The sequence below is a fragment of the Gopherus flavomarginatus genome, chromosome 9, assembly GCF_025201925.1.
Source record: "Gopherus flavomarginatus isolate rGopFla2 chromosome 9, rGopFla2.mat.asm, whole genome shotgun sequence".
Taxonomy (NCBI): Eukaryota; Metazoa; Chordata; order Testudines; family Testudinidae; genus Gopherus; species Gopherus flavomarginatus.
Window position 1 is genome coordinate 32,972,238 of NC_066625.1, and position 15,905 is coordinate 32,988,142.

General features: G+C 49.5%; 1 protein-coding gene across 3 annotated transcripts in view; it reads right to left on the reverse strand.

Moving 5' to 3' along the window:
* The window catches only part of CLCN7 (chloride voltage-gated channel 7), a 60,605-nt gene extending 51,423 nt beyond the window's left edge, over nt 1–9,182 (reverse strand). For 2 of the 3 annotated variants that reach the window (XM_050968161.1, XM_050968160.1), the window contains exon 1: nt 8,950–9,182. In XM_050968161.1, the coding sequence (XP_050824118.1) occupies nt 8,950–9,090 (141 nt within the window). In that variant the 5' untranslated portion in view covers nt 9,091–9,182. The remainder of the gene's footprint in view (nt 1–8,949) is intronic. The other variant, XM_050968159.1, reaches the window with a different exon arrangement.
* Nucleotides 9,183–15,905: the final 6,723 nt, after the last annotated feature.

Below are 15,905 nucleotides of genomic sequence, written 5' to 3' on the forward strand. Positions count from 1 at the left end.
AAGGTTGCTCGTGTAGCCTTAATTTGACATCCCCCCACGTGTATGGCATTACGATGGTCTTTAATTACATGATCACATACTATTTTGTCTTTAACAGAACTCCTGCCTCACTCAGTGCACAGGCTAGATTTCCCCAAGGAACAGAACTCAGGTTGCAAAGGCAGCCATAAATATGGCATTTTAAGTGCTTGCCTTTGCAACGAACATTTTGCATGTGAGCAGCATTTACATCAATGTCACATCTAGAGGCCCCTGATCTGGATTGAGGCCTTGTTGGGCTAGGTGCTGAACAGAGAGAGGGCAACGCAATCCTTGCCCTAAAGAGCTTACATTGTAAAGTAGAGGGGGCTTTAGTGTAGGGTAGAAAGACTAGATTGGGGTCGGCAACCTTTCAGAAGAGGTGTGTTGAGTCTTCATTTATTCACCCTAATTTAAGGTTTTGCGTGTCAGTAATACATTTTAACATTTTTAGAAGATCTCCTTCTATACATCTATAATATATAACTAAATTATTGTATGTAAAGTAAATAAGGTTTTTAAAACGTTTAAGAAGCTTCATTTAAAATTAAATTAAAATGCAGAGCTCCCCCAGACCGGTGGCCAGGACCCAGGCAGCGTAAGTGCCACTGAAAAACAGCTAACGTGCTGCCTTCGGCGCGCGTGCCATAGGCTGCCTATCCCTGGACTAGACACTCAAGTGCTCTTGATCAGACTGGAAGCACCAAGACGTAACTGTATTTTCTGCAAGGGGCCTCTAACCGAGAAAGGCTGAGCTGGGCTTCCACCTCCAAACTTCATTATGAGGAAAAAAGTTACAAAACACAGGCATTTACCTAAAGTTCTTCATGTGTAAGTGGGACCCTATGCACTAGCTAGTTTTAACTCCCACACTCTGGAGTTCTATCAGGTCGGGTCAATATGAAAGCTGGCACATTGACCAGATTAGGATTGAGAGAAGATCCTTCAGCATTTGGGGTTCCAACCCCAAGACCAAAGGATCCCTCTGAAGAATTCTCCTCTAGGTTAGTCTATGGCAGTGTAATGCTTAGAGTGATGCTAAGCCCAGACTGGACTTTTTCTATCAGCCTGAACAGCATGTGGACAGATGTTTGCAAGAGAGGTAGCGGAGAGCAAATATGACTGACTTGGCTGGTATGATGTCACCACTGGTTGTTACTGCGAAAGACTGACACTGTTCTGTAATATCCTGGGCAAACCTTATGATATTAAGTTGAGGTTTGCTCTGCATGTATTATTGTGGCACTGGATGTGCCTTCTCTACCAGGGATGGGGATACTAATGTAATTTCCCTGCTTACCAGCCCTCTGAAACCACCCCCAGGAAAGGTGCATATACTGGTTCACACTGGATTCTCCATGGACCAATCCGCAAAGGAAGGACTCTTGGATAAATAGCACCAGTCCTTAGGGAAGGGTAGGAAGGACGGGGCCTACTGAGGCCTCATAAAACTGGGCTTGTTCTGAGCTGAAGCTGTGATGAACAGGTAACCTTAAGGAATCTCCCTTCAGTGGGGGTTTGATGGACGGCTCCTATCAGAGCCGGGCTGGGGTTGGGCTGATCCCTGGGAAGGTGATTAGCATGCAGGTAGGCTTTTTAATGTTTTCTCTGTAGCACGTTTAAAATAGGCTTGCACAGGAAGTGTTGGGTGTTACTGTATAACTTTAGCAACTGCACCTGGTAACCATCTCTGAAGAGCTGGGATCGTTTCTGCCACAGCTCAGTGGCACAAAGGCACTCACTACACAAACTTCTGAAGTTGGCCGATTTTGTCAAGTAAGGTGCTGCTAGTTTCTAGCACAGTGGCCAGTTCATTCATTTCTAACTGCAAGTTCTAGAAAGAGCTGACTCAGGTGACATCATTCTGGGACATGCTCCAACGGCTGATTGCTATGAAAACAACCTCTCTGAAAGGGCCTGTAGCAAACCCAGAGTAACAACTTTAATTGGAAAGAAAAGTTTGGCTAAAGTTTATAATATACAGTAAATAGCACTCAAAAATGATTTCCTACCTTATAGGCCGTGCTGCAGGGGTCAGTCTACGATGACATATGAGCAATGACAAAGGGCCCACTATTACAGTACAGTTCAACCAGTGTGGTATTGCTTGGCAAGGAGACCAACACAGCTAGTAGCATCTTGCCCGGCAAGGACTGACTCACCTGGGAGCAGAGCTAGCAAGGCCTATGCCCTGCAGATGGGTTACAACCCCCAACAATGAGAATCCACAAGATTTGATTTAGGCAGAAGTAAATGGCCTATATTCAGCCAAACTATATTATATGCACCATGCATGGTAGGTACCATACCAGTGTTCTATCTTTCAGGCTGACTAGCCATGAAGCAATCCCTGCCTGTGAATAATGGCATGACTTCAATCAAAGCTAATGAACAAAAACATTAACAGAACAAACACTACAACTGTATACACAGCAAACTTTTTATAGGCTCTCAACTTTGCTCTCAAGAACCACAAACAAGAAGCATTTGACTCAACTTCTGTTGTTGATGAGTAAACTAGGCCACTGTCTGGGAAATGTTATTGGAGGGTTTTGTTTTTTTTTATTTCCAGAGAAGGGTCACAGGACATGAATTATTTCCTTTCCTTATCCTCTGCACCATCACATGCCAACAGCCTGGCTCTGGATCATGCAGAACATTAAAAAGAAGCTGTGTCCCCATACACCTCCATGCAGCAATTTGAATGACCACACAGACATCACACAGACTGGCGGATTTGATGAGAGACAAGATAAAGATTCAGTCCTCAGGGCCCTTCCTGTAAACTCAGGCTAAGTTAGAGTTCCTAGTCAGATGCTGAATGGGTATGGCAGGAGAATGGTAACTAGCTTGCAAAGCTGCAGTTATGAAATCGTATGATTTTTGCAGGAAAGCACGTTACCACTGCTGAAATACTAACTGAAGAAGTAACGATGCCCATATTTCATTAGCTAGCGAGCTTCTATCACAGGCAGCACAAAGCTATGGTCCTGACAGGCCCCAAAGTTTGTATTAAATCACAAGGCCATGAGACTTTAGCGGAAACCTACCACCCACATGTGAACATGAAGAGAATATCTGCTCCGGCCCCAGCCTCCATGCACAACATCTTGTGAGATGCCCTGTATTCCTGGCATCTGCGACTGCTGAGAATGGGCCAGGATGCTTAAATTCTTACCAAGGTGCTACCCTGGACCATGCTAGGGGCTTGTATCTTTGGTACCAGGCTCTGGTTATCAAACAGCTGACAAATCCATTCCTGTTCTGGCTGCTGGAAGGTAAGGTCTCGCCCTTTAAAAGGATGACAGCTGTTCAGTGTAGAAAAGGACTAAGTGGGTGGAGGGCAGGATGGGACACGACAGAGGTCTACAAAAAAAATAAATAAATCACAAAATGATGTGAGAAGAGTGACTAGAGAAGTGTCATTTACCCTTTCCCACAATACGAAAGCCAGAAGCCAGCTGATGAAATTAATAGGCATTGGTTTTAATACAGAGAGGAGGAAGTACTTTTTCCACACAATATTAACCTGTGGAACTCCTTGCTATGGGATGTTGTGATGGCCAAAACTTAACCATTCAAATAAAATAACGACATAAGTTCCCAGAGGATGGGTCTATCGATAGCTACTAGACAAAATGGTTAAGGATACACCACCATGCTCGGGCAACCTTAAACCTCTAACTGCCAAAAGCCAGAAGGGGAAGACGGGGTCAATCACTTCAACTGCCCTGTTCTGTACACTCCCCATGAAGTCCTCATACTGGCCACTGCTGGAGACAGGATGCTTGGCTAGATAGACAATTGTTCTGAGCCAGTATGGCAGTTTTTATATTCTTCCTACCCCCCCATCCCACAATCTCCTGGGAACCACCCATGAGGTGAAGAGATCAGTCATCCGAAACTCAACCCCTCCTCCAGTTTTGGGGCCCCTCTCTCTGGAAATGCTCCAGGTTCTGCCTCTGCTGCTCCCCAGAGCGCTCCTCAGCAGAAGCATAAACCTGAAGTGATCCTGGCTGTTTCACTGCTGCCTACAAGGCTGAAGTGAAACTGACCAGAGTCTTGTTGTTTTCACTTTGGGAAATTATGTGTAGCAACCCTGAAACTGTCTGTGGACTCAAGAAGTCAGCATCAAGGCTAAGCGTTCACTCCCAACAGGTGATTAGGCAGGCATATTATCCAGCCCCGCTGACCCCAATGACTAACAGTCCTAGGCATGAACTACTCCAAGACTCGTCAGGAATTTGTTTTCTCTAATACAGGTACAGACTTTTCTTCCTTCCCCCTGGAGGAGACACATCCAGGATGCCTCTAATTATAGCCAGCAGGAAGACCTCTGGTGCTATTCCCTGATTGCAGCATTTTACATCTTGCTATCTGAGCTTCTAAACAAGCATGCAGCTAATCAATATAAGCATACACGGATTACTACAGATGTCAACATCCCACCAGCCTACAGACTCATACAACAACTTTGTATCTGTTGCATGGCAGGCTGAGTATTCGCGACCAAGCGTCCTCCACATCGTTTGACAAATCCCTCTGCCAACCTACCCTTCTCCCCTCCCCAAAAAAGTTACTCTCAAGGAAAGCAAAAAGACAAAATGAAAGGTACAGCAGGCACATGACAAGTCATCACCACCTTAAAGTTTGTTTTTATCCAAGGGGACAGAAGGCAGGCTCTTGATCTGCACTTCTCAGAATATGTAAAACAAGGGTTGGCAACCTTTCAGAAGTGGTGTGCCGAGTCTTCATTCATTCACTCTGATTTAAGGTTTCACGTGCCAGTAATACATTTTAATGTTCTTAGAAGGTTTCTTTCTACAAGTCTATAATATATAATTAAACTATTGTTATATGTAAAGTAAACAAGGTTTTTAAAATGTTTAAGAAACTTCATTTAAAATTAAATAAAATGCAGAGTCCCCTAGACCAATGGCCAGGACCAGGCAGTGCGAGTGCTACTGAAAATCAGCTCACTTGCCACCTTCGGCACCTGTGCCATAGGTTGCCTACCCCGACATAAAACACTGCTTCCTGCCTGGGAATCAGCGTGTTTGAACAGTTAATATTCAATTTGTGAGCTAGCTTGGAAAAAGATCAGAGCCGATCCAGGTGACTGGCAAGGAAGGAGAAACAAGAGGAGTGTTTTATAAAAAGATCCCTTTATCTTAGTATCAAGTGTTAAGCACATCCAGCTGAACTGTCCAAGCACTTCTCAGGTATCTTGAAAACGCCACACTGATGAGATGTGCCCAAGAGTCAAGTGTTTCAGCGTTGTGAGCATATTCATATGATCTGAATTGTGTGCACGTGCTTGGAGATGTAGAACATAGGAACCACCATGCCAGTTCAGACCCCAGGGCCCCTCACCCAGTATCCTCCTGATGGCTGCCAGTACCAGGGCCCTCAAGAGAACGCAAGAAGCTTCATAGAAGATGGTTATGAAATAATCAGCTCACACAGAGTATCTTCCTAACCCTGCCAGTCAGTGAATGGCTCTTGCTCTGAAACAGAAGAGTTTCATCTCCTTTGAATTCAACATGTGCATATTCATTCTATAACTATATGGATAAGCATATCCCTAAACAGCTCATCCCTTTCAATCCCACATAGCTCCTGGCCTCTGGAAGATCTTATGGGAGTTAATTGAGTCTTGAACAAACGACAGTAATTTCTTTACCCCATGTGCTGCATGAAATTAAATGAGTCACCATTTAAAGTGTTCGATTTTCCTGTGCTCAGCTGCTCAAGCCCTTGCCTCACTCTGGAGAACAGGCCCAGAACCAGCCTGCTAGGTCACTCCCACACAAACATATGCTTTTAGGTAAGAACTGGGGTAATCTCCCCAGTTCACTGCTTTTGGCCTGCAGCTGAGAGTGCTGTGGAAAGCTGGCAGGGCCCAACAGAAATGGGGAGGATAAGGAGCCCATTAAAAGAGTCGCACATAACGTACTGGTCCCACTCTCCATTCTTATAGACCAGGGATCGGCAATCTTTGGCACACGGCCGGTCAGAGACATCTGCTGGTGGGCTGGGACAGTTTGTTTACATGTAGCGTCCGCAGGTTCAACCAATTGCAGCTCCCACTGGCCGTGGTTCGCTGTTCCAGGCCAATGGGGGCTGCAGGAAGCAGAGCGGGCCGAGGGACATGCTGACCTCCACTTCCCACAGTCCCCATTAGCCTGGAACGGCGAACCGCGGCCAGTGGGAGCTGCGACTGGGCGAACCTGCGGACGCTGCAGGTAAACAAACCGTCCTGGCCCGCCAGTGGATTTCCCCAATGGGCTGCATGCCAAAGGTTGCCAAACCCTCTTATAGACCCTGCTACTTCTTACTGGTCACACCTTGATCAGCCAAAAGATTCACAAGTTACCCATCCGCAGAGACCATAACTTTGAAATGAAGATTTCCTGTATCCATTATATTTAATAAGGATCATCACTACGAAATGGTTAGTAGCTCCTGAAAGTATTCCTCTTCCACCCACCCCATCTGTTTCATTGCCATGCCATAGCAACCCCTCAGAGCAACACTGCTCCTCTTGGGGGGTTAGCAGCCTGTCTCATCAGCTGTGCTCACCAAATACAGCGATCAGCTAGGCACTTGTCACACTGACACGAGAAACACATTGTATGAATCAGATCCATGTGCTGTGTTTTTCCTTGCTGGTTGTCCTAGTCATCCGTAGCCTGACTACAGCTCTGTTCCAGTATCGCTCTGCAATAGGAAATCTCAGCTTACTATCTGGTGACCTGTAAAGTTCTGCTTTTTAATCCACTTTGGTTGACTCAGACACAAGAAAGACTGACCTGTCCAAAACTGATCAGTGAATAGTGATAGGCACTCAGGACTGTGCTGTAACTGAAGGCATAAAGTTTCTCTTCTCTGAGGAAAGAAGAGAATATCTACCATGATATTTCTAAAATTTCTGCTTGATTTCCCCACCCCCTGCTCAGACCGTCGCTGGCTGAGCACACCTAATGAGAACCTGGATCCAAATCTTAGGCAGCGAGGAATTCCATACCCCCTCTTAAATAATAATCCGAGTACAGTGTCCCAAGGATGACAGAGAGTGACCCTGAAACAGGGGTGGCAAACTACGGCCCGTAGGCTGCATCCAGCCCATTGGACCTCTGGCCCTCGAGCTCCCACTGGGGAGCAGGGTTGGGAGCCTTCCCTAAGCCCCGATCCAGCCAGGGAGCAGGATTGGGGCTTGCCTTGCTCCACTCCACGCATGCAGCAGCTTAGTGTGGCTCCTGGAAGCAGGGGCAGCCAGGGGGCTCCGCATGCTGCCCTCGTCCCAAGTGCCGGCTCTGCATCTCCCAGTGGCCGGCAACCATGGCCAATGGGATCTGCAGGAGCAGTGTCTGAGGATGCGGTAGTACACAGAGCAGCGTGGCCTCACCTCCACGTGGGAGCTGAAGCAGGGACGGGTGGCTGTTTCCAGGAGCCACTTCAGATAAGCGCCACCCAGATCCTGCACCCCAAACCACCTCTGCTCCCCAACCCCCTGCCCCAGCTCTAGCCCTAATTACCCTCCAAACCCTTTGATCCCAACCCAGAGCACCCTCCTGCAGCCCAAACCCCTCATCCCCAGTCCTACCCCAGGGTCTGCATCCCCAGCCAGAGCCTTATCCCCCCATGCACCCCAATTCCCTGCCCCAGCTGAGAGCCCCCTCCCACCCTCCAAACTCCTCCATACCAGCCCAGAGCACCCTTCTGCACCACAAACTCCTCATCCCCAGCCCCATCCCAGAGTCTACACCAACAGCCGGAACCCTCAGCCACCCCCGCGCACCCCAATCCCCTGTCCCAGCTGGCCCTCCATACAATTTCGGTACTGAGATGTGCCCTCAGGCCAAAAAGTTTGCTCGCCTTAAGGAAGCAAAGCTCAGATCCCCACCTGTTTGCAGAGGTCAGTGCACATTCAGGAGCCCTGGAAACCCAAAATGAGGCACCTTGCGTGCCACCAGTAAGCCGGTCCCTCTCCTCAGTTACCCACCAAATCATTTTGACACCTAACTGATGCTGTCCAGTTACTCACTGCTTGCTCCAAGTACTTCCTAGTCTCTCCAATTCCACTGAAGGCTGTGGAGACACGTTCCAAAGCTAAAGGAAAGCTTCAAGCTCCAGGGAGATCACATGAGGTGAAATCCAACAAGACTAAAGGAGGCAGAACCCAATCGCTAACCCTTCCTCCTTCCCCATATGAATTCTCTGCACCCTAAACTCACTCAACACAAAATCCCCTCTTAAGAATGTAAAGCTCCCCCACCCTCAGGGCTGCATAGATCCTGTAGCAACCATCTGTTCTCCAAACAAGCCACCAGGAGAATTTATTTCACCCTGGCCCCTTGTCACTTCACCATCTACGCTGTCTTTGCAATGGTCCAGCATTCATCCAGGCCCTGCCTGTACAGCTCAAGGCCTATCTCAGGGCTCTGCTAGATTTCACCCATTTATAGGTGCTTCCATTCGGTTACACCAGGAAGGATCGGTGCAGGCCCTGGTTGAACTCCAGGGAAGGAAGCACACAGAGCTCCGGCAGGCTCTGCGATGTACAGCAGCTCCCAGAACCGAGGAGAAGGAGCAGCAACAAGTGTGGTTGGGGCAGCAGGGCTAGACCACGGAGGTTTATAAGCCGAGCACAGCTCGGGCAATAGGTTGGGTGAAGCCAATAGGCAAGGATGGGTCGGGGCAAGAGGCAGAGACACAGTTAGGCTTGGAGCTCACGGGACATTCGCTGCTCGCAGGCGAGCTCGGCAGGACGCAGGGCACCAGCTAGAGCGAGCCCAGCCTCCCTAGGGCCGCACTGGATCCGGACTTGCCTGTTCCCCGCCCCTCAGCGAGGCCCCCGGCAGCCCCCCCACAACGCCCGGCCCCTGACACCAGCCCCACAATCCAAAGCCCCCGTTCCCGCTCGCTCACCGGCCGGGAGTGCGGGGGGCCGCCCGCCGCCCCCGGGCTCGCGCCGTTCAGCAGCGGGGTGGCCTCCCCGGCGGCAGAGGGCTCGTCCTCCTCGTCGCGATCCCGGCCGGACCAGGACACCTTCTTGGCGACGTTGGCCATGCGGCCGGGCCCGGGGCGCTCGGCAGGAGCAGCTGCCGCTCGGGGCTCCGCGTCCCGCTAAGCATCGGGCTCCGGGCTGCTCATGTGACCCCGTGGGGCAGGCAGCGCTGCCGTTCACGTGACAGGCGCTACGGCGGCCGCTGAGCCCGTGGGAGCGTTGCATCATGGGGGTTGTAGTCTGGCGGCTTCCCCCTGCTGGCGCGCGCGGAGGGTGCCTGTAGTGTACGTGTCTTATGCAGGTCGGTGTCTCCTGTCTCATGCAATGTAACCTCTATTCGTTGTGTGTGTGCACTCAGGTCAATGGGAGCCGTGCAATGCCTGGTCCAGAGTAGCGCACCTGACACACGGCTGTATAGCAAAGGGCTTCCTGGGGCATATGAAAGGGATATGTTCCCAAGGGAGATCAAGGGGAACACCGCACCTATGGGGGTATGCATGTGCAGTTCTGCAGGCCTTACCCAACCAGGCCTCTAGTTGGAGTTAATGGGAGGTTTGCTTGACTTAGGAGCACAGAATTTCTCCCTTCATGTGTGGCTTGTGTTGCGTGTATACCTGGCGTAATTCCTTCAAATAATCATGGACCAAATTAATTCCTGATGTAATTTCAGTGATGTTAATCACACTACACCAGAAACAAAACTAATGGCATTTCAGTCTCTGAAAGTATGAAAACAAGTTTCAAGACCTTTCAGAAAATCCTACACATAGGGGGCCTGATTCTGACATCTGTTATATTGGTGTAAATCCAAAGTAACACCCCTGGGAGGGGCCGGAAAGTAAAAATGGAGAGATTTCACTGACAGTGGAGTTACTCCAGATTCATATTGGTGTAACAGCACAGAACCAGGTCTACAGTGCTTAAACAACACTACAGTCCCAGTGTTGTGCATGATCCTTTAGTACGGTATGGCAATCCAAGACCAGGTCTTCATTGAATCCAGCAGAAAGTAACTGTTAGGGCATGTCAAGAGCCCAGCAGAACACAGAAAACCAGGGCTAAAGACAATGCTCTTGTCTTGGCTGGAAGAGTTGAGGGCATTTGACGTATTCTCTTTTGCTCTGCCTTACTGTACAAGTCAGATCTCACACAAGCAGCAATGTTATAAATTATCCCAACAGTTTTCTTCTGCATCATCTGTGCAATACAGTTCAATACAACTGTGTTTTGCACAGTATCTTCACTGAGCCCAAACACTTGGCAGAGTTACACGTGATCTTAGCTTAATACACTGTCCAAGAAACCAAACCAACAGCCAAGGAAGAGAAACTGAGAAGTGCAGGCAGATGAGAGAAAACACTGTAACAAACGATGGCCACAGACATTTCAATGATCAGCAGAGATGGAAACCAGGCATCTTTAGCTCCAAAAAAGCCTCTAGCACTCGGTAATAGGCGCAGTTGGAAATTTTCAGAAGAAACTTAGTTTTGTCAGAAAAAAAAAACAGTCTGAGGGGGCGAAATGTTCTGTCAAACTCATTACAGGGTCAACAAACCTTTCACCAAAACACAGTCAGGTTTACAGTTGGTTTCCTAGCAGCCTGCTTTCATTCTGGGTTCCAGAGTCCACAGCTCCAGCTGGGAGCAGCCCTGCTATGAAAATTGACACAGTGCTGGGGAGCCTGTGGCTACCAAGGCTCCCTGCCACATAGAGCCCTGGATGGGTCTCTTTTCTCCATGGCAGGGTCCTAGCCATGGCTCTCAGGGCTGGCAAAGCTCTATCAAGCTCCCTGCCGTGGAACAGGGCACCAGGAAGCCCTGGGAGCCCCAACACTAGCCAAGGCTCGACTCCCAGCTCTGCAGTTCTCCAAGGAGAAGGGAGCCTGGAAGTCTTGGACCAGCTTACAGGGGCCGTGGCTCCAGGGCATCTCCACCATGTGGTGCCAAGAACCCAGGGCTTCAGACTCCCAGATCAGCTGACTCCTAAGATTGCCCATCCGATTCCCATGCAGCCAGCTGGCCCAGAAGTCTGGAAGCCCAAAGGTCACCAGCCCTGGGATATTCCACATGGCAGAGCTCCCCTGGAGCCACAGACCCTGGGAAATCCTGGCAACAGCTCAGTGAAACTGACATTCAGAGAATAACAGCTGTGAAACTAATGCCGGTATGGTCCAATATGGCTGCTTTCACTCGGGGGTACTCTAGGGCCTCCCAGGAATCGAGGTTACAATAGGAGGCCTGGGCCTGTCCCATCAGATAGGGGGCTAGTAGGGTGGCCCAATGTTCTGGGGGCCACCTGGCGGTGGTCACTACCTGTTCGAACGTCACTAAGAATGCCTCTGGGTTGCCTTCCGGCCCCATCTTAGTGAGACATACCAGCAGTTCCCCCAGAGTCTCACTGGGTCCGGTCCCTGCAGGTATGGCGGCTGCGGCTCCTACCGGGCGTAACAGCGTGGCCTTCTGCTGCATCAGGCGCTCTTGTTGCGTCTGCTGCTGGGCCGCTAATTCCCGGAGGAATGGCTGCTGGTGCTCTTAGTGCTTGGTTATCAGCAGCTGCTGCTGGCTGGCCATCTGCTGGAGAATCTGTACCTACTGCTGCTGCTGTTGGGCTGCCTGCTCGTGCTGCTTTTCCAGCATCCACTTTAGGAGCTTCTCCGTCTCCATCGTGAGGCTTGGCGGGGTTCCCCCGGTTTAACTCCTTTACACTGGACCTTTCAACAGGCCTGAATCACTGCCCACATTCTCCACTACATGAGAGGGTTTATGCCCCTCGTTGCAGGGTAGTCTGGCCTAGTGGACAGCGTCTATAGAATCGCCCCTCATTGCAGGGCAGCATGGCCTAGTGGCCAGAGTCCATAGAATTGCCCCTGGTTACAGGGTAGCGTTGCCTAGTGGCCACAGTCCATAGAACTGCCCCCAGTTACAGGGCAGCACGGTCTAGTGGCCAGAGTCCATAGGATTACCCCTGGTTACAGCATCGTAGGACCTTGCCACTGGCTCAGCGGGGAGATCCTACCAAAACACGCTGAGGCTTACCGGGGACAAGGTACCAGTCTGTCACTCACACACACACACACACACACACACACACACACACACACACACACAGGTTGCTTCCTACCATCTTGAGAGTTGGGGTCTCAATATGATGGAGAGACTGCTGAGACTCCTCAAACCCTCGGATCGCTACCCCTTCCTGCTTTTCCACGTAGGCACCAATGATACTGCCAAGAATGACCTTGAGCGGATCACTGCAGACTACATGGCTCTGGGGAAAAGGATAAAGGAGTTTGAGGCGCAAGTGGTGTTCTCGTCCATCCTCCCTGTGCAAGGAAAAGGCTCTGGTAGAGACCATCGAATCTTGGAAGTCAACAAATGGCTATGCAGGTGGTGTTGGAGAGAAGGCTTTGGATTCTTTGACCATGGGATGATGTTCCATGAAGGAGGAGTGCTAGGCAGAGACAGGCTCCACCTAACCAAGAGAGGAAAGAAAGAGCATCTTCGCAAGCAGGCTGGCTAACCTAGTGAGGAGGGCTTTAAACTAGGTTCACCAGGGGAAGGAGACCAAAGCCCTGATGTAAGTGGGGAAGTGGGATACCGGGAGGAAGCACGAGCAGGAGAGTGCAAGAGGGGAGGACTCCTGCCTCAGACTGAGAGAGCAGGATGATCTGTGAGTTATCTTAAGGGTCTATACACAAATGCAAGAAGCCTGGGAAACAAGCAGGGAGAACTGGAAGTCCTGGCACAGTCGTGGAATTATGATGTGGTTGGAATAACAGAGACTTGGTGGATGAGGGGAAAGCAGTGGACGTGTTATTCTTTGACTTTAGCAAAGCTTTTGATACGGTCTCCCACAGTATTCTTGCCAGCATGTTAAAGACGTATAGGCTGGATGAATGGACTAGAAGGTGGATAGAAAGCTGGCTACATTGTCGGGCTCAACAGGTAGTGATCAATGGCTCCATGTCTAGTTGGCAGCCAGTATCAAGCAGAGTGCCTCAAAGGTTGGTCCTGGGGCTGGTTTTGTTCAATATCTTCATTAATGATCTGGAGTATGGCGTGGATTGCACCCTCAGCAAGTTTGCAGATGACACTAAACTGAGAGGAGTGGTAGATATGCTGGAGGGTAGGGATAGGATACAGAGGGACCTACACAAATTAGAGGATTCGGCCAAAAGAAATCTGATGAGGTTCAACAAGGTCTCAAGTTGCAGTGAAGGAGGTTTAGGTTGGATATTAGGAAAAACTTTTTCACTAGGAGGGTGGTGAAGCACTGGAATGGGTTACCTAGGGAGGTGGTGGAATCTCCTTCCTTAAAGGTTTTTAAGTTCAGGCTTGACAAAGCCCTGGCTGGGATGATTTAGCGGGGGATTGGTCCTGCTTTGTGCAGGGGGTTGGACTAGATACCTCCTGAGGTCCCGTCCAACCCTGATATTCTATGATTCCAAAGTGGAGCCCCATGGGAGGTCTGAGGGACAACAGCTCAATGGGGAGGCACGTTCTAGGCACCATAGCTCAGATCACACCGAGGGGATGCAGCAGTGTATGAGGATGCTCCTGTTGCCCAAAAGAAACTGTTCTGGCTTTAGTTTTTTTTACACTCTGGCTCAGCACTGGTGCAGCTGCTCTGCTCTAAGTGCTGGGGAGGCTGGGCTCAGGCACAAAATCTGGGACAAAATCGTCAAAATTGTTCACAAAATGAAATTCAAAACAAAATTCATTTGGGTTCAGTCACAACGGTGCACTTGGACACATTGGTTTTGTTTTGATTTTAAAGTTTTTAATACACTCATCTTGAAACAAAAAGCCATATTTAACATGAAAAGTTGAAACTTTTCATTCCCAAAAGTGTTGAAGCAGGAACTCACCCCTCTGCCCCCCGGCATTTTTTTCTAAACAAAATATAGCCAAAATGCAACAATTTCATGACATTTTAGTTGAAATGAAACAGCATTTTCCAATATGTTGGTGATTTTTTCCCCACCAGTTCTAGTTACTGTTAAGAATCTGTGTATCTGTTTCCCTTCCCTTCGGATGCCCTCCATTGCCCCTGTGCTGTTGGTATAAGATGCTCCAGGGCCCTTCTCTGGTGTGTTCTGCTGTTTGTACCAGTCTCAGAGAACTTGGGCCACATGTGAAGGCCTCATTTATGCATATAAATGGTGCTTCATCATGTGGGTCACTGGGGTGTTATGGGCAGAGAAATCTGAGCTAGCCAGCCCGGTGGGCCTTCACCCCGCTGCTCTGCCATATAGAACATGCCCATGTGTTTCCCCTCTCCACCCACACAACAGAGCTGTGCAGGAGGCTGGCATTACCAATCCAGCCTGCAGAGGGCACAACTCTTGCCCACTTGCTTTCACAATCAGGAGGAGCAAGCTGCCACTCAAAGCTCCCAATCACCCCTAGATCTTCAGTGCATGGGATGGGACCAGCCTCTCCAGAGAAGACCTTTGCCTTGTCTCCTCCAGACACAGATCCATGACAGTGACAGTGACCAGCCCCATGTTGGGCTGCCTGCTCTTGTCTGCCACGGACATGAAAAACAGAACCACCAATCGGCCTCTCTTAGTGGAGACGACCAGGACATAGCAAGCTGGTAAATCCTCAGAGCAGTTCTGGGTATGGCTGCTTGGATGCTATGAATGTAATAGCTTCTGAGGGGGTGTCACTTTCCTACAGCGACAAACACTAGCTGAGGTGTCAGTGACTATTGCAGAACATCAGGGTCACTCCAAGCTGCATTTAAACATGCAGGAGACTCCGACCCGGGCCCGCGAAGTGAGAGAGCTAGGTGTGAGACAGCCGGAGCTGGCCAGCACTAGCCCACTGCATTGCCATGCTCTGCCTTTAAGCAGCAATACCGAGCCAATGGGGGAAATAGAGAGAGCAGACTGTTTAATAAAAGTGTAGGAGAAGGGGCACTGCCTCCAGGCCTGGGCAGGATGTGGGGACCAGAGCAGAATAGCTGTTTTGGGAGCCCAGCTAGTGCCACTGAGGAAAGAGAAATAAAGAGGAGAAAAAGCAGCTGCAGAGCAGGAGCGATGGTGACTAAAGGCCTCAAGTCTTTTGGGTCATTACCAGTCACTGCTGCCTGTTTCCATCCTGATGATCTTCCCCCATTGCTGAGACATCAATGAATCATGTCACTGATGGGCCTTACGGGGCACCTGACAAGCACCTGCCAGTGACACAGCTCAGGGCTTGATTTTGTACAGTGCTGAGAAGTTTCTGGAGGTACCAGGTGCCTTCACTTCCCACTGACATCCACAGGAGTTAGAGGGACCCAGCCAGCACCTTGCAAGACGGAGCCTTTGGCTGGGGAGCTAGCCCATGACCATACATTCTTGGGGTTGGAACCTGCCTCTGACTGGCCCTTTGATTTTAGGAATAAAATGACCTTCAAGCTTGTAAACATGATGGAAAGGGGCAGGGTCAATGTAAAAACAGACATCGCTCCTTGGGCATGTTACTAACAACTTAGATGATTAAAGGGACACGCTCAACTTAAACCCATCACTTTTCTCTTGAATGATATACCTGCTTGCTAGAAGTGGCAGCTAATGGGAGAGATTAGCCAGAAATGAGGCTTTTCTCTATTTTCCCAGTTCTATGTAGTGTCCATTTGACAGCATTCTGTGCATCGTCAATTTCACATTTCCACAATAGTCAGTTTCCTGGACTGCCCGGCTGAGATTTTCATCCAGCGACAGGAGAAAACAATTTCTTTTAAAGCAGAAAATACATGGCTGTAAAACCCGCTGGGTCAGCAGGAGCAGAACCCAAAAGGCTTTCGACAGCATGTTCTGAAACTGACTAAATGTCAAGCTGATGCTGTCCTTTTCAAGTTGAAATAATCTTAAAAATCTCCCCTGCCC